The 13,775-nt window shown below is 45.1% G+C and overlaps 1 protein-coding gene across 1 annotated transcript in view; it reads left to right on the top strand.

Moving 5' to 3' along the window:
- Positions 1–710: 710 nt before the first annotated feature.
- Zcwpw1 (zinc finger CW-type and PWWP domain containing 1) overlaps positions 711–13,775 on the top strand; it is a 33,009-nt gene continuing 19,944 nt past the window's right edge. Inside the window, exons 1-7 of the mRNA XM_036171595.1 lie at positions 711–1,377; positions 7,624–7,680; positions 8,717–8,964; positions 10,375–10,453; positions 11,727–11,814; positions 12,205–12,365; positions 12,885–12,998. Of these exons, the coding sequence (XP_036027488.1) occupies positions 7,653–7,680; positions 8,717–8,964; positions 10,375–10,453; positions 11,727–11,814; positions 12,205–12,365; positions 12,885–12,998 (718 nt within the window). The 5' untranslated portion in view covers positions 711–1,377; positions 7,624–7,652. The remainder of the gene's footprint in view (positions 1,378–7,623; positions 7,681–8,716; positions 8,965–10,374; positions 10,454–11,726; positions 11,815–12,204; positions 12,366–12,884; positions 12,999–13,775) is intronic.

Genomic DNA, 13,775 nt, shown 5'->3' with positions numbered 1-13,775 from the left:
CCACCCACCGTCGGCGGGGGACCGGAGCTGGTGCGGAGAAGGTCTCCTTGACACCCGACCCTTGCTCCTGAGGAATGAGCCTCCGTGGTCTCCGCCCGGCTCTAAACCCAACAACCTCCCGGCCCCGCCTCCTGCCTCCCCCATCCCCGCCCCTCCCCGAGGGCGCCTGCGCACAAGCCTTTCGGGCTTGCGCGGGTAGAAGGGGCGACACGTGCTGGAGGCGACGCCCCGCCCCCCTCGGCCCTCAGGGGCGGGGCGTGTGACGCCGCTTCCTCGGGTTAGATACACGCAGCGTGCGTCAGCACGATCCCCAAGGGGTGTGCGCGGTTCCCAGCGAAAGGGGCGGGGCCGTGGATTATTCATGAGCTCTTCCTTCTTCCTTCCGCCCATCTAATTAGAATTAGGAGGGCTTAATGGGAGTCGCAGGGGGAGAGTGATAAAGTAGGCGAGGACTCAAGCACGCCGTCTCAAGAACTGCTATCATGAAAATGCAATCCGTCACTTAAGATAGTTTCTGTATGGAAAACAATGAGGAAAGAGCACCGAAACATCCGACGTGGTCCAAGTTCCTCTTCCCCGAGAGGGCCCCTTCGTCCTCGCGACCCCCCTCCTTTGCCCAACCGCGAACACCTAGAGAACCACGCCTTCCCTCCGCCCTGCACCTCCGTCTGGACTCGGACGCCTCCGCCGTAGTGCGGCGCCTGCGTCTCAGTCCCCAGTGGCGTTGTCAGCGCCAGGGCGGGTGTTGATCCTGCAGCCCTGAGGCTGCAGCTCTGCTCCACTTTACACACAAGCGAGTGTGGGCGGGAAAGGGTAGGACTCGCTCTCCCCGCTGCTCCGGCCAGTGGGAAGCACTGATTCGATGCCGAGTCCGCAGAGTGATGGCTGGCGGAGATTCCCTGCCAACAGACTGTCAGAAGAGCACTGTAGAGGCAGGAGTGGAGCTCAAGATGGGCGCAAACAAGATATAAAAGCGTGAGGGGAACGAAAAGATAAGGGTTATAGCATGAAAACAGGAAGGCGGCGGCGATTGGAAGCCGAAGTACGAGAACGAAGTGCCTCGGGCGCTCCGCTGCCTAGTGGGGAAAAAAACAAAACAAAAAAAAAACCGGCACCCGCGAGGATTATGGGACTTGTAGTTTCCCCAGGCCTCAGTTTGGAAGATGGCGGCATAACTCCAGCTGCGCGAACGCACGGCGTCTTCCCGCCGCGCATGCGCACCACCTCGGGGCGCACGCCGCTGGGGGGCGGGGCCGGCCCGTGTTCCTCGCGCCTTCTCTCGGTGGCGGGAAAAGTAGGTCGAGGCGGCGAGGCTGTGCGGGATGGCTGCGACGGCGTAGGCTGCGCCTCGTCTGTGGGTCCTGGTCGCCCCGGAAGGTAGCTGGCTCTCATCCAGCCGCAGAGGCAGGCGTTGGGCGCGGGGAAACCTGGCCCCTGTGGGCTGCGGAGACATTTTCTCCTCAGAGCCGGCGCCCCGTCCGCCTCTGCCCTCAGAAGCGCAGCAGAAGTGACCGAGGACCGCGGCGGGAAATGGGGACTGGAGGGCCGGCGGGGGCGGAGGGGGCGGAGGGGAGGAGCTGTCATGGGTTCTTGGTCAGGATGCGGGAGAGCAGAGCGCTGCTTGTCGCTGCGGGGAGGCGGCGGGGTTTGGCCGCGAGCCCTCTCATGGCCGCCCCGCAGAGAGCTGGAGGAGAAAGAACACCCGTGGAAGGGTTGATTTGGGGTTTCCTCCGGGATTTATGGCCCCGCATCTTTATTTTTTTCTTTTTTGAGACAGTTTCTTTTTTTTTTTTCCCCCCCCAGACAGGGTTTCTCTGTGTAGCTTTGCGCCTGTCCTGGAACTCGCTCTGTAGCCCAGGCTGGCCTCGAACTCGCAGAGATCCGCCTGCCTCTGCCTCCCGAGTGCTGGGATTAAAGGCGTGTGCCACCCCCGCCCGGGCAGTGGCCCCCACATCTTGATAGCGTGTAAGCCCACCCGGGGCGCGCTCCGTGAAGGCGTGGGGCACGTGCTCCTGGAAGTGAGGACATCCCCGAGGGCCAGCCTGAGGGTCAGGGACGGACACGAGTGGAGGCAGTCCGAATAGAAAGAACAGGCCGGGCGCACGCCTGTCATCCCAGCACTCTGGAGGCAGAGGCAGGCGGATCTCTGTGAGTTCGAGGCCAGCCCGGGCTACAGAGTGAGATCCAGGAAAGGCGCAAAGCTACACAGAGAAACCCTGTCTATAAAACCAAAACCAAAACAAAACAAAAAGAATAGAACGTCAGCTGTGGCAAAAGAAACTGTTTTGCTCACAAGTGACCACATCTTTGCCCCCTCCCTCCCCCTCCGCAGACAAGATTTCTCTGTGTAGCCCTGGCTGTCCTGGACTGTAGACTCACTCCGTAGACCAGGCTGGCCTCGAACTCCCTGACATCCGCCAGGCTTTGCCTCCCGAGTGCTGGGATTGAAGGCGTGCACCATGTCACCCGGCAGTAACTCCATCTTAAAGGGAATGAAAATTTTATCTTAAAGTTTTATTACCCTTATCTATTTGTTGTGTGGGGTGTGTTTGTGTGGTCGTGTGTGCACATGTCATAGAGCATGTGGAGGCCAGAGGACAACCTGTCGTTCCCCCCCCCCCCCCCCATACACCATATGGGCTCTGGGATCAATCTCAGGTCATTAGGCTTGGCAGCAAGCACTCCTGCCCACCAAGCCATCTCCCCAGCATTTATTGATGTATCTATTTTATGTATTTATTTATCTATCTATTCATTCACTCACTCACTCATTTATTTATTTGTTTGTTTGTTTATTTATTTTCAGAGACAGGGTCTCGAAGTCACTTGTAGCCCAGACTGGAGTCAGAGTTGCAGCAATTGACTTCATCAATCTCTTTTAAGTGCTGGGATTATAGTCAGTAGTCACTGACTGTCTTAAATGAGATTTTCCCTATAAATACACAGTGTTCTGCCTACACACCAGGAGAGGGCACCAGATCTAGACAGTTGTGAGCCACTATGTGGTTGCTGGGAACTGAACTCAGGACATCTGGAAGAGCAGCTAGTGCTCTTAACCTCTGAGCCATCTCTTAAATTAGAGTCTTAAATTAGATTTCCAAATACAGGTTTTTCTTTTTTTGGCAGGGATTTTCTATAGGTCTCAAACTAGAACTCACCCTCCTTCCTCAGTATCCCTAGAGCTGGAATTCAGACATGACTCACTATCCTATCTCAAAGGAGGTTAAAAATGGTCACCCTCAAATTTGAACTTTAGATCCTGCCTTAACCTCATGAGTGCTGGTATTAAATAGAGTCTTTTTGAATTTTAGAAACCCTTGGAATTTATGATAATAGACAATACTGAAGGGTTTGAGTTTCCTTAAGGAATGGAGAGTCATTATAAAGAGGGAATAATTGCATATTCAGGAGGGGGACATCATAAGGTGGATAATTAATGCTTTTTTGACAAATATTGGCAGCACTAAATTAAAATTAAAATATATTTGTAAACATTTTTAAGTTTATTAGTATATGTTATTTATAATAATGGTTTCATTATGGTAAATTTGCACATGTGTATAATCTATTTTGATCATATCCACCCCATCTAACCTCCAACTAACCTCTCTTATTCCCATCTTACCAGTGGCTTCACCTTGATAATGTTTCTCTCCTCAGCAATTAGTGCTGCCTTTGGGTCTTTGTAGAGGGGTGGGGTCTTATGAGTCCCTCTCCTTGCTTTTTGTGGTTCACTGAGGTATAGTCTTGTGTAGCCCATGCTGGCCTTGGATTTCTCATCCTGATTAGAGGTTTGTGCCATCATGCTGGACATACCAGAAGATTTGGTCTCTTATATTCTTAAAATCTGTGGAGAAATCCAAGAAGTTTATTTTATTTAAGTATGTGTGTAAACCACTTATGTGTGAATGCCTGCAGAGGCTGGAAGAAGGTGCCAGATCCCAGGAAGCTCTGATTATCGGCAGTTGTGAGCCACCCAATATGAATGTTGAGAACTGAACTTGGGTTCTCTGGAAGAGCAGCAAGCGCCTGCCCCTATCCTCAGAGCTATCTTTCCAGCTGGGGTTTTCTATTTCCCCCCTGTCTGCCTCCTTTTCCTATGAGGGAAAGGAGAAATTAAAATCTCAAATGGAGACTTGGGAGATAACTCAGCAAATAAATACCTACCTCACAAGTAGAGGATCCCTGACGTGGTGGTGTGGGTCCATGACCTCAGCACCGGGAGGTGGGACAATTGGATCCTGAGGGCTTGTTGACCAGCCAGTCTATCTGAAATGGCAAGCTCCAGGTTCACTGAGAGACCCTGCCACAGAAATATAAAGTGAAAAATGATGAAAGACTTCATGTCATCAGCTCTGCCTTCACACTCACAAGAGCAAGTTGGTATTTTGCACATTTATTAACTAGCTTTTTTCCTCTCTCTGGGCCAGTTTTTAAATATTTGTTGTTGCAGAAGAAGCAAATTCATCTCAAACAGGGAGCAGCAGCTTGACTTATCAGAAAGTCACTTCCTGGATTTCGCTTATCTATTGATTGGGGTAGAATTGTTGAAAGTAATGTTCATCTCAATCCAACTTCAGATTAAGGGGAGCTGTTTACTATATAGCACTGCTTATAGAGTTACTAAATCTTATGTAATAGCGCAATAATGCTCCATAACTTTTTTCTTTTTTATGAAAAAATTAATTAGATCTATTCATTTCCTTTGTGAGCATTTTATCTGAATGTTATGTATGTACACCATTTGTGTGCTTGGTGTCTGCCAAGGTCAGAACAGGGCATCTGAACTCCTGATTTGGAGTTACAGTTAACCACTGTGTGGGGGCTGGGAATTGAACCCCAGTCCTCTGCAAGAGCAACAAATCCTCTTAACTGCTGAGCTATCTCTCCTCTCTTCTCCTATTCCTTCTTCTACTGGTCCTCCTCCTCCTTCTCTCCGCGGGCGGCGCGGGGACCCCCCCCCCCCCCCCCCCCGTGTGTGTGTGTGTGTGTGTGTGTGTGTGTGTGTGTGTGTGTATGAGTATGAGAGAGAGAGAGAGAGAGAGAGAGAGAGAGAGAGAGAAGAGAGTGAGTGAGTCGAGGTCATACTCTGTAGCCATGGTTGGCTTGGAACTCATACCATGCTGTTCTGTATCTTACAGAGACCTGCCCACTACTGCCTTCCAAGTGCTGGAATATAAAGTGTGTGCCACCATACCTGGCTCATCTGTAATTTTTTTTTTTTTTTGAGACAGTTTCTCTGTGGAGCCCTGGCTGTCCTGGAGGAATTCACTCTATAGACCAGACTGGCCCGAAATTCAGAGATCTGCCTACCTGAGTGCTGGGATTAAAGGCGTGCATCACCACTCCCTGCTGTAATTCATAATTTGTATTTTTTCTCTGAGTGCAATGACTGGAGAGGCCAGAAGAGGGCCCCATTCCCTGGAGCTGGAGTAACAGGCAACTGTGAGCTGCCTGATGTGGAAGCGCTACAAGCGTTCCTAACCACTGAGCCATCTCTCCAGCCCTGTGATCTATAATTCTCCCTAGTTAGTTGGAGCTCTGGAAACATTAGCCTGGGAGATCTGTATAGTTTTAAATAAGTTGTTTTTTTGTTTTGTTTTATTTTGAGGCCTGGTTTCACTGTGTAGCACTGTCTGTCCCAGAACTCACTCTGTAGCCAGGCTGCCCTCTAACTCAGAGATCCACTTGACTTTGCCTCCCAAGTGTTAAATAAGGTTTTGAAGCTAGATAATCTAAAGTTTGCAGTTTGTGAAGAGCATTCTTTTTTTTAAAGAGTATTCTTTTATGTATTTAAACAATTGAGTTTTTGAATGTGTGTGTGTGCATCAGAGTAGAGTACAGTGGCTAGCTTCATAAACACACCTTGCATCTACCTAGAACTGCTCCTCAGAGACATTTTGATCAGTTCTTTGTGTTTTCTGGAGCTGGTTTATGAATATAACCTGTAAGCATGCATTTTAAATAGCCAAATGTCACATCAAGTTCACATATTTTCACTCTGCCTTTTCTCTTTTTACAGGGATTTCTCATGATCTGCTTAGGAATTATGGAGTTGGGAGAAAAAATATTTGTCCTATGTGGCCAAATTAATATTCATTTTGCAGCCTTTTATTCAGTTGTTTTTAGCTTGTATTTGGGATTATAGTTAGGGGGAAAAAAGATCAAATAATTGTTTCTCTTCCCAATTTCCACTTGCCTTTTTAAAAAAAGATTTATTTATCTATTATGTACATAGAAGAGGGCGCCAGATCTCATTACAGATGGTTGTGAGCCACCATGTGGTTGCTGGGAATTGAACTCAGGACCTCTGGAAGAACAGTCGGTGCTCTTAACCTCTGAGCCATCTCTCCAGCCTGTCTTTTTTTTTTTTTTTGGAGCTGAGAATCGAACCCAGGGCCTTGCTCTACCACTGAGCTAAATCCCCAACCCTCGCTTTTTTTTTTTTAATGGAGCAAATGTATGTGGGACTAGCAATGATGAATTAAGATGGAAACAGTATGAAAATATGCTCCTTACTATAGAAGAAAAGCAATAGCTTCAGAACAGCACGTCTGAATTATTATATTATTATTATTATTATTATTATTATTATTATTATTGTGTGTGTGTGTACATACAGATACATGAAAAGGAGTGGGAAAATGCCAAAGGATAATTTAAAAGCACTTTGCATTTAGCTTAATGTGGCCAGTGCCTTCTGAATTCATCTTGTGATCTAATGGAAGGCACCTTGTACCTTGGGGTCTATCTCGTAGATTTGCTGTGATGATGTGTAAATGGTAAAGAAGATCCTGAGGATGAACTGTGACGATCAAAGATGTTCTCATTGCTAGGTTTTAGTGTAAGGTAGAAGATGCTAAGTTCTAAGGGGACTCTTGCTGGTTATCACATGTTTCTGAGCTACAATCAGTAGAATCCAGTATTCTGAGAATTTTTTTTTTTTTTTTTGGCTTGAACGTTGAAAAAAAAAAAAACAGAAAAATGAAGGTCTCTTTGCATCGGGACCTCTGAATTAGGTTGGAGAACTGCCAAGTTATCTGTGTCCTAAGTATTTGGGGGAACTTTGTGAAGAGAGCCGCCTTTCACTCCTAGCACTGACCATGCCCTACCACCACTACTCCAATACTGCCTCTGCTTCCATCACTGCTGCTACTGTGTCTATCTAGTTAAGTGCCTGCCTTATATCAGGCATTCAAAACACTAAGGCCTGTGTCTCAGACCTGTAATCCTAGTTAGTTTGTTGAGTGAGGCAGGAGGGTTACAAGTTCAAAGCTTGCCTGGGTTATAGAGTGAGTTCAAAGCCTCCAAAAGAATTCAAGGGCAGCTTACAGAGAGCCTGTGTCAAATAAAAAAGGTCTGGGACTATAGCTCAGTGGTGAAGTGTTTGCCTGGCCTAATATCTAGTACTGAATAAACATAAAGCCAAGCATTGTTGCTTATCTTCAAAGCTGCAGCTCTCTGAATGCCCAGGCACATAATTAGTACTGAGGCAGGGTAGGAATGGAATGAAGAAGATGGAGGTATTGTCCTGGGTCCCAGACAAAGAAATCTAATCCCAGAAGACGGAAAAAAGGAAGTTTAAATGATGTCTAACCGAAGTATAATAATTTCTTCTAACAGAGGCAAGGAAAGTATAGTTTCTGAACTGGATGATGGCAACTTTACAGAATTACGAAGGTGAGCCAAGGATGAGAGGCATCCATTTCCCGTTTCCCTTCCATTCATCCTTTCCTTCAAAGAGGAATTCTAGACCCATGTTATCCGTTCAGTTTGTTCAAATTACCATTTTCCTAGTTGCATTGAGCAAAATAAATATGACTTAGAAACAGTCCTACTTGGGACAGGAGAGATGGCTTAGTGTTAAGAGCACTTGCTGCTCTTCCAGAGGACTCAGGGGTGGTTCCCAGCACCCACATCAGATAATTACAGCTGCCTGTAACTCCAGCTCCAGGGGATTGGATGCCCTTTGGCCTCCAGGGACACCCACATGCACAAAGTTCACACACATTAACATAAATTAATAAAAATGAATAAATCTCTAAAAAGACAGCCATGCTTAAAGAATGTATGAATTTCCAGGGAGAAAAATGCATTTAAGTATTTATAATATCAAGTTAAATACACTGAATGCCACTAGAGAAGTACAAAGTGTTATAGATGCTCAGAAGAAATAGATTAGCACTTATATCTGGTGGAATCAGTATGCTTTTCATAGAGGAGATGGCATCAGACTAGGCCTTGGGAATTTTATTGTGTTTTGTTTAGTTCAGAGACATTCCTGTGTGCATTTTGATCAGTTAAAATTAAAAATAGATTAAAAAAAGATTAAGCTTTGAGTCATTTCTAAATGCTCAGTAGTTTTTTTTAAAAAGCTTATTCTCACAAAGTTAAAATGAGCCTATTTAAAAAAAAAATCAATTGACACTTGAATAATTCACCTTCCTACATGCTTGTATTAATCATTTTGAATTAATGGTACAAAACCTGGAGTATGTTAGAACTAACTGATCTTGTCAAATTACAAATGTTGGGGTCTCACTCTCAACTGCTTTAAGATAATCTTAGGGCTAGGGGAAGGGGTGTGCAAGGAGGGACTGAGAGATCTGGATTTGTTAAAAGCTCCTTCCATCGAATTCTGACTTGACTACTCCACGGGCAGTGTTTGGCCGTTTCTGTTGACACTGAGTTTCCTAAATTTCATTTGATCCTTCAGAATCTGAAAAAGGAACAAAGAAAACCTTTGCTCCACCTACACAAAAATCACATAGCGTGAAACCTCAGCCTAAGTCATGGAAGGAGGACACCCTGGGGACCAGTTCTCCAGAGGCCAAGGCCAAGCCAAGCCGCCCGAAAGCCAGCTCAAAGAAGAGGGAGCAGAAGACAGCCACAGAGCATGGTCCAAGTGGGGACCAGGAGAAAAAGCAAAAGGCTCAAGACAAGCCGGCCGAGAAGAAAGGAAAGGTATGCGTCACACCCCAGTGGGACAGTCCCTCCTGTTCTGTTTCCTGGATAAGCCAGATAAACAGAATCTTTTTATGTCGGGGGGGTGTTTCTGAGGAATGAAGCCAAGACCCCATGCATGCTAGGCAAGCATAGTACTACTGAGCTATACTTTCGTTCCCAAGATCTCTTAGCCCCTTATGTAGACCAGGCTAGACTCGAATTCACACAAATCTGCTTATCTCTGCCTCCCAACTGCTGGGATAGAAAGTGTGCACCACCACACCTGTGTTGTTTTTAATTGTGAGACGGGGTCTTTCTCTGTTTCCCAGGCTGCTCTTGGAATTGCAGCCCTTTTGCTGCCGCTTCCTTCCTGAATACCTGGGGTTGTGGGCTTGTTCTGCCAGTGTTCATCTCGTTTTCTTTTCTTTTTGGCTGTTTGTGTGTTTGTTGTATTTTGTTTTTCAAGACAGGGTTTCTTTGTGTAGCCCTGGCTGTCCCAAAACTCCCTCTGTAGCCCAGGCTGGCCTCGAACTCAGAGATCCACTTGCCCCTGCCTCCTGAGTGCTGTGATTAAAGGTGTGTGCTGCCCACCACTGTCTGGCCTTCATCCTACTTATAAAAAAACACTTGGTTTTGAGACAGGGTCTTGTAGTCAAGGCTGGCTTGGATCTTGCTTTGTAGCCCCAGGCTGGCCTGGAACCAAAGGTAATTCTCCTGTCTCGGCTTCCCAAGTTTTGAAATTAAGATGTAAACCATCATACACAGCTTTTTCAATATTTTCTTAAAAAAGATTTGTTTATTTATTATGTATACAGTGTTCTTCCTACACGCCAGAAGAGGGCACCAAATCAAATTACAGATGGTTGTGAGTCACCATGTGGGTGCTGGTAATTGAACTCAGGACCTCTGGAAGAGCAGCCAGTGCTTTTAACCTCTGAGCCATCTCTCCAGCCCGCTTTTTCAATATTTTATTCATTAAAAAAATTTCCAGTTTCTTCTGAAAGAAGCTAACATGTTTTTAGTTTTTTGAGATGGAGTCTCATGTAGCTTAAGGTGGCCATGAACTTGCCATGTAACCAAGGCTGGCTTTGAATTCCTGATTCTTCTGCCACTGTCTCCCTAGTGTTGAGATTACAGATGTGTGCCACCATACTGCAATGCCAAACATGTTTTGGTGAAAACGTTTCACTAGAAATAATGGGACAGGGTGGGATAAAGATGCAAGCAGAAGTGGACAGGGACTCTATGAAGAATTTCCTTTACACCAGCTCTCTTGTCCCCAGGAGATCTGGGTAGTTTGTTGATGCCCAGCTGACTTAATACCTGTGATTGTTTTCATGTGCTGCTCTGTGTAAACAAGGCACCTCTGGTCAGAGGTGAGCACCTGAAAAGACAAGTAGTCTTCCTTCCTCCCCACTGTCTCTGCAGGAAAAACCAACTCTTACCAACGCAGAATTTGAGGAGATTTTCCAGAGTGTATTACAGAAGTCTCTGCGGGAGTGCTTGGGTATGGCCTGGTGTAAAGAGAAAAGGCTTCCTTCCATTAGGCAGAGTGACCGTCATCCAAGGGGTAGTATAAGTTGACAGCTTCTTTCTCTTCCATCTTCCTGAGAAAATATTTAATATTTAATCTATCAATAGGCCTGTGCTAAATCATGTAAGGGAAAGGTGAAAGAAAACTCTTCTGGGAAATCGGTGATAGTGACTGTCGAATCAACGTGGCCTCACCTGAGTTTTCCAAATGCAATTTGATTTACTCATATATGTCTACAATCTACTTAGAAAAGATAGTTTCCCCAGATGTGGAGAATGTACCTTATGTGCATGTATATTTAAATTACATTTTATTATTTATTGTTTAGTGTGTGTGTGAGTGAGCATGCATGCTTTGGTTTGTATGTATAGGTGAAAGGAGAGCTTGTAGGCATAGCTTCTCTCTTTGTATTGTATGGGTCCTGGGGATTGAACTGGGGTTGTCAGGCTTGGTGGCAAGTGCCCCTACCTGTTGAGCCATCTTGCTGGCCCATATCTGTAATACTGGTTTAATTCTTTTTAGGGATTTGGTTTTTATTACTATTTATTTAATGTCTCTGTGTTTAAGTATATGCACAAGTTCATATGTGTCTGAGCTAATGTATATAGGTGCCCATGTGTATAGGTATAGATGCATGTGTCTGCTCGTGTGGATTGAGGCCGGAAGTCAACCTTAGTTGTCATTTCTCAGGCTCTACCTTGTTTTTGAGACAGTGTCATCACTAGCCTGGGGATCAGCCAATTCCTCTAGTCTAGGCAGCTGGGAGTCTCAGTCTCCTCAGTGCTGGGATTACAAGGGCATGCCGCCACACTTGATTTGTTTTGATTTCCATGGGTTACAAGGATTGAACTCAGGTCCTCATACTTGTAAGGCAAACACTTGATCAACTGAGCGATTTCTCCAGCCCTTGGTTTGTTTCTCAGAATAAAAAGGGCTGTTGTATAGGTGTTTGAGGAAAAATAAGACGAAATATAGTACATGTATACAATAAATTATTACATGGCTGCCCTGAAATGAGGCTCATCAATATGGAAAGGCTTGCAGAAAGATATGCATTTTAGTTTTTCTTGAATTTTGATGATTTTAAGTTCTATCCTGTGACAAAATACCAAAGGTAGCACAGAGGTAAGATATGTGAATGGAATGCTGTGGTTGAGAAATACTAGAGCATTTTGTTTTCCTTTGTGTCTTCTCTGCTTGTAATGCTTTGTTTTGGAAGGGCTGGGGTCTGGCCTTAATTTTGCAGAGACTTCCTGTGCCCAACCCATAATACCTACCAAATCAGACAGAGAACCAGGAATTGCTCCTTCAGCAGATAATGAAAATGCTGATGGGTAAGTTTATTCCAGAGGGACAAGTTGAACACAGGGTGGAGGTGACGTGGGTAAATGGTGACCCGTCTTCCAGTCTGTCTATTTAGTCATCTGTTATACCTACATTGATTTCTCTTGGCTCAGGAAAGATGCCTGTTAGAGTTAGGAAGGAAACAGGCAAGGAGTTGGATAAAATGACCTCAGGAGACCTTAGGAGGGCTGGGAATTGTATATGTCTTTTGGGAATTGAACCCAGTTCCTAGTGCATGCTAAGTATGTGCTGGACCACTGATTACATCTCCCTATTCAAGTCTAGAATTCCTGTTTACTTTTACCCCCTGGACTCTTTAAAAAGATTGGCATTGCAAGTGTCTCTCTGAAAACTTTTTATTTAAACAATATCATTTCCAGGGAGAAGGTAATAATAGTACCTGATACTCCAGAGATTGCATCTTCTCTGGAAGAGGAAATGAGCCCTGAGATAAGGACATCTAAGCCAGGCCATCTGGTTACTGAACCCTCTAAGAAGAAATTCAGCAGACTTTTTTCAAGCAAAAAAAAGAAGAAAGCTGGTAGGTATCATCATATGGCCTCTAAAAAAGATTTTCTATTTATGTGTATGTATGCGTGTTTGTGTGAGTGTATACCGTGTGTATGTGGGTATGTATAGAAACCAGAAGAGGATGTTGGATCCCTTGCAGCTGGAGTTACAGGTGGTTGTAAGTTGCCCAAAGTGGGGCTTAGAGCCAAACTAGGGCCCTCTCTCTAGCTCCCAGATACACTTTACATTTAAAAAAATGTTATTTATTATCAGTGGAGGGCATGCACATACCGTGGTGTATGTGTGGGGTCAGAGAACAATTTTTGCGATTCAGTTCTCTCCTTCCACTGTGGCTTCTGGGGATGGCCATCTTGCCTGCCCAAATCAGTTGTCCTTGAAACATGGTTCAAGTACTTATTCAAGAAATTAGAGGATGGGATAGTGGTTGGCTAAGATTTTCTGCCCCAGACTTGGAACTTTCTGGTGATTCTGTCACTATTTTTTATTGCCTACAGAGATCCTGTCACAATGTCTTGTTTTATTTTCCCAGAAGATGAGAAAATACAAGATGGACGTGAGTGCAGTCTGAAAGACAAACAGAAGACGGTGATTCAGGGTCATTCTCAGATCAGGGGCCAGCAGAAAGAAGAGGAAGGTGGTTTTGGTGAGCTCAGCTGAGTGTGGAAAAACTTGGGCTGAAAATTCATGATGGAGGAGATATGCAGTGACTAGGATGTTAAAGGAAACCACAGATAATATAATTTATCTTTTACAGTTGCTTCTGAGAAGATATGGAAAGATGAAGAAAGAGAAAGATTTCATCTGTTTGGTTATTTATTCACACAGTCTACACTCTGTGTTTGGTACTTTAGATGGTGTGCAGGAAGAAAACTGAGGTGTGGCCAAAAAAGCGAATAGAACAGTTAGGAGACGGTGATGTAACAATGTCAGGCAAGGAGAGAATTTCATGAAAGAGAGAGCACCCAGCCATGTCAAATGCAACCACAGAGAAGTCAGGATGAGGATTTAAACATGTTCAAGCACATCACAATTAGTAGCTATCAGGGTTTCGGTTATGGCTGCTGTATGAGTTGAGCAAGGTGATTGGCAGGCTATAGTTGGTTAAGAATTGGCACTAAGATGGCTTAGTTGTTAAAATGCTTGCCATGCAAGTGTGAGGACCTGTGACAGATCACTACCACCTACATAAAAGGCACCCACATAATGGTGCACTCATGTAGTCCTTGTCCTAGAGAGGTGAGACAGGAGAGTCCTTGGGGCTCACTGGCCAGACAGAGACCATCTCAAATTTTTGTTTTTTCTATTTTATTTTTCTTTCTTTCTTTCTTTCTTTCTTTCTTTCTTTCTTTCTTTCTTTCTTTCTTTCTTTCTTCCTTCCTTCCTTCCTTCCTTCCTTCCTTCCTTCCTTTCTTTCTTTCTC

This window comes from Onychomys torridus, chromosome 22, assembly GCF_903995425.1.
Source record: "Onychomys torridus chromosome 22, mOncTor1.1, whole genome shotgun sequence".
NCBI classification, from domain to species: domain Eukaryota; kingdom Metazoa; phylum Chordata; class Mammalia; order Rodentia; family Cricetidae; genus Onychomys; species Onychomys torridus.
The sequence above is the reverse complement of the archived record's forward strand: the minus strand, read 5'-3'. Positions and strand labels throughout refer to the sequence as shown.